The 7,900-nt window shown below is 42.5% G+C and overlaps 1 protein-coding gene across 1 annotated transcript; it reads right to left on the bottom strand.

Annotated features, from left to right (window-relative positions):
• Positions 1–2,947: 2,947 nt before the first annotated feature.
• Positions 2,948–6,528, bottom strand: nfkbia (NFKB inhibitor alpha). Its single transcript, XM_033027151.1, has 6 exons — positions 6,111–6,528; positions 5,404–5,512; positions 4,701–4,911; positions 4,358–4,446; positions 3,991–4,239; positions 2,948–3,433 (listed from the first exon to the last, which is right to left on the bottom strand). The coding sequence occupies exons 1-6, from the start codon at positions 6,374–6,376 to the stop codon at positions 3,380–3,382; spliced, it is 978 nt and encodes a 325-aa protein (XP_032883042.1). The 5' UTR covers positions 6,377–6,528; the 3' UTR covers positions 2,948–3,379.
• Positions 6,529–7,900: the final 1,372 nt, after the last annotated feature.

Genomic DNA, 7,900 nt, shown 5'->3' with positions numbered 1-7,900 from the left:
ACAGGTGAGGTGGATGGGTTGATGAGCAGATGGACAAAGGTCAGAGATGAAATGATGGACAGTGAGAGACAAAAGGATTGACCAATTACGGATTGTGAAGCTGGAGGAAAAAATGTAGTTGGAAGAGGAGGGGGAGGGGGAGGAGAGAAATAGGTGCGAGCCCACCTGGGGTACAGGAGAAGGGGACAGGGAAAGAAGAGGGGTGTGGTGCATGATGAGGCAGGGAGAGGGTTTTTGTAGTTACCTAAAATTGTTGATACCAAACAGATCAGTATGGGAATGGGAAGAGGAGTTAAAATGATTAGCAACTGGGAGATCCAATAGGTCTTGGTGGACTGAGTACAAGTGTTTGGTGAAATTGTGGCTGAATCAACACTTGGTCTCGCCGATGTACAGGAGGCCATATCGGGAACACTAGACACAGTAGATGAGGTTAGAGGAGGTGCACGTGAATCTCTGTCGCAGCTGGAAGGACTGTTGACGACCCTGGATGGAGATGAATGTTGCAGGTGATGGACATTTTGGAGGATGTGTTGGTTGTGGAGGCTGGCGAGGTGAAAAGTGAGGACCAGGGGAACTCTATCCTTGTTCTAGAGCAGAATTATGGGGCACGGTGGAGATGTATATGACGGATCAATCTCTGACATTGGGAGCGAAACCACATTGACTAAAGGACGAGGACATGTCAGATGTCCGAGAATGGAAAACCTCATCTTGGAAGCAGATACAGCAGAGGTGGAGAAATTGAGGATAGGTGATAGTATCTTTGCAAGAGGCAGAGTGGGAGGAAGTTTATTCCAGATAGGTTTGTAGTAGATTTCAGTCGGTATTCTATCCTCTGTGATGGAGACTGCAAGATCAAGAAAGGGGAGAGAGGTGTCAGAGAAGTGCAGAAAAACAGAATCGGACAGGCTCGATACAACCGTAACTCTACTTTTTAAAATGGGAGATGGAAAACAGAAGCTATATAGACTTATTAGGTTGACAAAAACTATAGGAAAAGTGTTAGAATCTATGAGGTGTGTAAAATCATGAGAGGAATAAGGTGACTTCTTTGCACAGGGGAATTAAGAAAGAGGGAATATAGATTTAAGGTGGGAGGGGAAAGATTTAATAGAAACCTAAGGGGCGTACTTTTTACACGGAGGGTGTGGATATATGGAACGAGCTGCTAAAGGAAGTAGTTGAACCAGGTACATCTTGGTCAGCATTGATATCTTGGGCTGAAGGGCCTGTTTCAATGCTGCATGAATCTATGACTATTAATAAGAAAATGTTTATAGGGAACTTCCAAAATAATAATTGGAGTGGTCCAGGTCTGCATGGATTTATGAAAAGGAAATTATGTTTGAAAAATCTGTGAAAAGAATTTTGAGACTATAACTAGCAGAATAAATGTGGGTTATTTGGTTGTTTAGACGGCCTCTGACAGAGTACCATGCAATAAATTATTCAACAGAATTGAGCATTTTTGGAATTATAGAGCTGTATAGCACCGGCATTGCAGGCTGGGAGGAGGATGCAGAGAGGCTTCAGGGAGATAGTCAGGTTCATGAAATGGATAGGAATGTTGCAGATGTGTAAAAATGTTAATTGCTTAAGAGGAGATTTTGTTTTTTGAATGGTGAGAGTTTGAAAGGTGTTGTGTTCAGAGGGACCTGGGTGTCCTTGTACATGAATTACAGAAGATTTTTGATAGATTGAAAGGTACAGCATGGAAACAGGCACTTTGGGCCACCAAGTCCACTCTGATCATCGATTTTTGCTTTCACTCCGTACACACTAAGGGCAATTTGCAGAGTGCAATTAACCTACGAACCTGCACATTTTTGGGATGTGGGAGGAAAGCGGAGCACTCGGAGGAAACCCACGTGGTCACAAGGAAGACCTGCCCACACGGCACAGTAGCAGCATCAGGATCGAACCCATGTCTCTGGCATTTCAAGGCAGCAGCTCTCCCAGCTGTGCTATTGTACTGCTCCTATCCTAAACACTTTACCTTAAACTCAATTCTGAGAACGTTTTATTGGTCACTTAGTTTTACATGACATGGAACCAACACAGGCTCCCTAACGAGAGGTCAGTGCCACTGTTGTCTCAATCCCTTTGCAGTTTTGCAGATAACCCTGTCATTTGCCCTTCCATGTGTGATGCTAAACGGTACCTCTATCTCAGTCTTGCAAACACAGTGAACTTAGTGGAGTCCTTTCACAAGAGGTGGAGTATCAGCTACCTTGCACGATTATATTTCGTGGAATGTTTTTGTGTAATGATCAACTGTGTGCATATGATTTCACCCATGCATAAGCAGCAGTCATACAGCATGGAAACAATCCATCAGCCCAACTCATCCATGAGGACCAAGATGCCCTAAGAGTCCCATTTGCACACGTTTGACCCATATACCCTCTAAACCTTTCTTATCTATGTACCAGTCAAAGTGTCTTTTAAATGTTGTAATAGTACATGCCTCAACTACCAGCTTGTTCCATAAATCCAAATCTTCTGCGTGAAAAAGTTGCGCTTCAGGTTCCATTAAATCTTGGTCCCTTCACCTTAAAGTTCTCTGGTTTTTGATTCCCCTACTCTGAGTAAAAGCACTGTATTCACTCGATTTATTCCCCTCACAATTTTATACACCTCTATGCCTCCTGTGCTCCAAGGAATAAAGTCCCAGCCTGCCGAACTTTTCCCTATGGCTCAGGCCCTCAAGTCCTGGCAACATCCTTGTAAAAAGTCATGTTGGTTTATATTGACCCTTTGTTGTTCAATTATTTTTGTCTATTTGTCACAAGAACACACAACTACACTGCTGTCATCGGAACACCAGAGAGATATCTTAAGAGATGCAGTGCCCCAGACACACTATGGAAGTGAAAATTCAAAGGTTAATGTTTGTGAGTCAGAAAAAATGTTACCTAAACTTATTTCAACAGCAAGGAACAACTTTAAAATGTTCATATTCTTTATTTGACAAAAAATAAATAACCAAGGCTTGTATCAAATATTTTCACAAGTAAAAAATGTACAATATTTACAATAATTCACATATTTACAGATTTTATACATTACAAATATGCACAATATCTCGGTGTAGAATGATTCACATATTTCTGTCTGCGACAGTGCATTCAATGTATCCCTTTGAACAGCAGAATTTCATTTAACGACTATAACTTACAACAACACATTCTCTGCTTCGGGATAGATATTTCATTACAGTAAAAATTCTGTAAGGCACCCAACGGCATGATTTGGAAATATTAGTGTCAGTCATTGATGATTCTCATCAAATTACATGATTGGGTAACCAAGCTTCAATGCACATCTCCAACCCAGAATTGAAGTAGACAAAAGTTCAGATGCAGAGGGATCATCTTCAATACCCAAGCAGTTGTCCTCCAATGACACAGTCGTCGTAGGTGAAAGAAACCTAGAAAGTAATGAATTATACATTAGCAATAATTTTGGTGGCAAATGTTCATATTTTACCTCACATAATCAAATAAATCTAGAGATGGCTTTAGAACATGAACTTTTGTATTTTAATTTAGTTTAGAGATACAGCATGGAAACAGGTCCTTTGACTCAGCTTGTCCATACTGACCATTGATCATCTGGTCACACTAGTTCTATGTTCTACTTTCTCATCTACTCCCTACACACAAACGGGTAATTTAGGGGCCAATTTAACTGACAAACTGCTCACGTATTTGGGATGAAACCAGAGCACTCAGAGGAAATCCATGTGGTCGCAGGGAGAACATGCAAACTCCACATGGACAGCACCAGGTCAGGATTGAACCCGGATCTCTGGTGCTGCGAGACAGCAGCTCTACCAGTTGCACCAATGTGGCGCCCTATTGCTTAAGGTTCCAGCACCTGTAGTTCCGCATATCTCCATTATACTAATTTTGTGCACATAAAAGCATACTAAAGCTTGGTCTTCAAACATTTCATGGTTAGATAACTTTCTTCCAGCTCACTCACCTCCCAGTCAGAAGATTCAGAATCCCACATCTGATTATCTTCGTACAAAATGCGTATGGACGGGTCTGTCACGTTAATAAGTTCCTCCTGGATTCTCAGGTTACTCCTTCCAAGAGTAAGGTGATACGGAGCGCTGTCATTGTACATCAGCACATTGGGATCTGCCCCACAACGCACCAACAAGGACACCATTTCAGCATCCTGCTCCTCCACTGCAAGATGAAGTGCCGTCCTACCACTGGATGGTTCCTGTGGAGAAGAAGCACACCTTGCGGTTAATAATTGCCGTGCAAGTGAAATCCGTGAAACACAGTCAATATATTAATTATTGACAACTATCAATTGGAAAATGAAAAAATTAATTTACCTGAACATTAATATTAGCTCCTAGTTGAATTAAGCATTTCATCATATCAGGAAGCCTGTTTTTCACTGCCAAATGCAAACATGTAAGACCTGAAATAGGAAAAGTGGAAACATCTCAAGATGTTGCAAACAATTTTCACCATCAAAGATGTTAAATCTCACTAATCTTTCAGCCAGTAATATTATAATTTTCATATTATTGTCAAAACCAGAGCATTATGAAATAGTAGATGTACAGGATTCATTTAAAAAATCTAACATTATATTCTGACAATTTACGTTAAAGATAAATAAATGTGAAATTAGCATTGAATTGGATATGTGCAAATGATAGATATCTGTACCATTATAATTTTTGCTATCCACGAGGTTTCGTATGTCTGGCCTTGTGCAGAACGAGTTGATAACGTCGATGCACGCAAACAGATTCATCTCGGAAGCGATGTGCAGAGGCGAATTTCCACTCACATCCCTTGATCCCAGGTCTCCTCCTGCCCAAACCAAAGCCTGCAGCACGTCAGTCTGTTGTGTGATCACTGCCAGATGCATGGCACTCTGGGGAGAACAAAAGGTGAACCATTCACGTGAGAATACAGAAAGGAAAGCAGTGGGACACAGCACAACTGAAATGCAGGCTAGTTATTCCAGTTCCATTTGTCATTTGTTGACACAAGTGGGACTTTCCCATCTCAGGAAACCACCCCCTCAGCTACTCATCAGTTTCACTTTACAATTATTTAGTCTCTGAAGTATTACATTTGAAACAATAGTGACAGTGCTGAGCATAAAACTTGAGGTAATAATACTGCAAAACACCAGAATCATGGATTAGCGATCAGAAACATCGCCTATCCATGTTCTCCACTGACCATATTTGACCTGCTGAGTTACCACAGCACTTTTTTTTTCCAGATTACATTAGGAGGGTTAGGAGAGAGAGATCAGCCATTATTGAATGGCAGAATAGGCTTGATGAGCCGAATGGCCTAATTCTGCTCCTCTACCATAAACTAGGACGTGAAAAGAAAACCCAGCAAAAATATTTACCTGCTTCAGGTTATTCTGACGGTGAAGATACTCGTCCCCATCCTGTGTGTTGTTAAGGATTTGGAGAACGACGTCTTTGGCAGAATGGATAATGGCCAAGTGTAGGAACCTGAAAGAGAGGCATATGCCACGTTAAAACCTGCTGCAGCGGCCACAGCGAAGGGTGGTGGTTGCGCCGGAACTCTAGACAAAGACGGAACTCTCCAGGGTTGCGCAAGCTCGGGGTTTTGGGTACTTTCCACGCTGTTAAATATTTATCAGTGCGCCAGACGCTGGCCCAATGCCAGGGACTTTCCAAGCTGATACAGGAACTACTACGCCCAGCGCGCCTCTACAGACAGAACATGGTGTTCTCAACCATTTCTTCATCAGATCCCCTCACCCCCCCCACCCCCCCCCCCCCTCCCCCCTGCAAACACACAAGTTTGCTCAAACAATTTAATATAAACGCAATCAATTAAGGATATTTTTTGCAACTTGTTTTAAACTCTAGCGTCTTTTGTTTTACTCGTAGGAGTTTAGAAACTTTCAGCTACCCGCTAAAGTGCTGAGCTGTTGTATTACGTGTTTTTTTCCAGCCAGCTTTAGATGTATTTTTACTCATGCAATTTATTTTTTAAGGGGGGCGTAAAATACATTTTAGATTCCGTTTTTATTTAAACGAGCAGTTGTAAACTACTTAAAGCAATGCTTTACAAAAGACTTACGTGTCTCCATCCTCCGAGGTGAAGTCTTTCCAGGACTGGGCTGGCTCGGGCTTGTCGGCCAGGCTGAGCTCCCTGATTTCCCGCAACACCTCCTCGTCCCTCTCGTTCATCGAGCCGATGCCGCTGTCGCAGCGATCCTCCAACAGTCCGCCCAGTTTGCTGACTCCGGGTTGCGCCGATCCGCACGCAGGCTCCAGCTTTCCCTTCCCTTTGAATTGTTGACCCAAACCATCCATGCAATTGTTAAATAGAACGGGATCTGCCATTGCTTTAAAGCACTGAAGGGAAAATTCTCCCTGCGTTTGAAGGGGAGGGGAAAAAAGCCCAAAAAACAAAATGCAAAAAATGCAGAGTATCTCCAAAAGCACAACCAGCAACCAACTCCGTCACGTCTGAGACGCTGCGCTGCAAAGCAACAGATTTAAAACATCGCATTTCGGGGATTTTTTTAATATTCTGGGCGGGGCTTCTTGTCTCCGCCTCCAGTCCACATGTCATGCGAAAGCTCTGTGCTTTTTGCTGGGAAATTCCGGAGAACAGCAAAAGAGGACAAAGTGTACAGAGTGGGGAAAGCTTGGAAAATACCCGCACTGGAGCGGAGGGGAGTATTTGAGCGCAGCGATCAGCGGGAATATTCCACAAAGGGGCAAAGCCATCCAGGTATTAAAGATAAAAGGCAGGAGACAGTGGGAATCTCCAGTTGAACATAAAGTGCTGAAGGATCTCAGCCGGCCAGGCAGTATCTGTGGAGGGAAAGGATAGGCGAGCTTTCAGGTCGTCAGACCCAGGCATTAAAGTTCAGTTTCCACTATAAACACCAGGACTGGGTGCGCACTAATGCCTTATCAATACCCAAAATATCCACTGGGTTATTTCTTTGGGGGGGGGGGAGAGAGAGCTAGGGAATAACAATTTTTAAAAATTCTTCCTTTATTTCCCCTGATGATGGAGTGAATTTAGGAAGCTGTGTGGAAAAAAATGGGGAAGTCCCAATCGTTCCCGCACTTTGTGCACGGGAACTGCCCGGCCCCGAAAGGGGATTTGGCATTCAAAAGAGTATCTTCATCTATCCGCTTCATCATTCAAGGGCCCGTGGAAAGTCTGCAGAGGAGGGGGGTGTTTAAGCGAGGGCGGGTTTTGAAAGAAAAATAACTTTGGTGTTCTAAATTATTTTCAGGGCAAGAGGGGAGGGGGTGAGATGGGAGCGTTAGAAATTAAATGCACTATTTAGCAGTGTCATTCCTTGCCTTCTGCAGGTCGCTTCGAGGTGCAAAACAATCACTGACATAGTAGGCGTGGGATAAACATAGAACCACATAGAACAGTGCAGCACAGGAGCAGGCCCTTCGGCCCACAATGTCTGTACAGAACATGATGCAGACCAACCTTTACTTGGCTGTGCATAATCCTAACCAGATTCTTATAAAATTGCAGGATTAAAACAATTTAATAACACCATCAACCCGCACTGTACTGTTCAGGAAGGCTTCCATGTCTCTTAAGTAGGCCTCAACACAAAAACAATGATTACAATAGTTCACAATTTCAACATTAGTTTTTTTGTATTTACATTTTTGATGCTCACTAAATATCATGATAACATAATAAAAAGAATATCATGATTATTGTAAAATATCTACACAAATCTTCAATTGAATTTTTATTATATATTATTTGTGTGTGGTGTTTACAGGCCTGTTAATCTGCTGAATGAAAGATTGTCATTGTTCTGTTGTCCTTACATATTAAACACTCTTGACTATTGTTGTAACAAGAGCTGTCACCACACA

The sequence above is a fragment of the Amblyraja radiata genome, chromosome 9 (genome assembly GCF_010909765.2).
Source record: "Amblyraja radiata isolate CabotCenter1 chromosome 9, sAmbRad1.1.pri, whole genome shotgun sequence".
NCBI classification, from domain to species: Eukaryota; Metazoa; Chordata; class Chondrichthyes; order Rajiformes; family Rajidae; genus Amblyraja; species Amblyraja radiata.
The sequence above is the reverse complement of the archived record's forward strand: the minus strand, read 5'-3'. Positions and strand labels throughout refer to the sequence as shown.

Excerpts from the sequence above, each read along its gene's own strand:
- nfkbia (XM_033027151.1), bottom strand. The coding sequence starts at position 6,376 with ATGGCAGATCCCGTTCTATTTAACAATTGCATGGATGGTTTGGGTCAA. Across the intron at positions 5,513-6,110 it reads ACCTCGGAGGATGGAGACAC|GTTCCTACACTTGGCCATTA; the intron begins GTAAGTCTTTTG and ends CCTCTCTTTCAG. Across the intron at positions 3,434-3,990 it reads CTGAATCTTCTGACTGGGAG|GTTTCTTTCACCTACGACGA; the intron begins GTGAGTGAGCTG and ends ATTACTTTCTAG.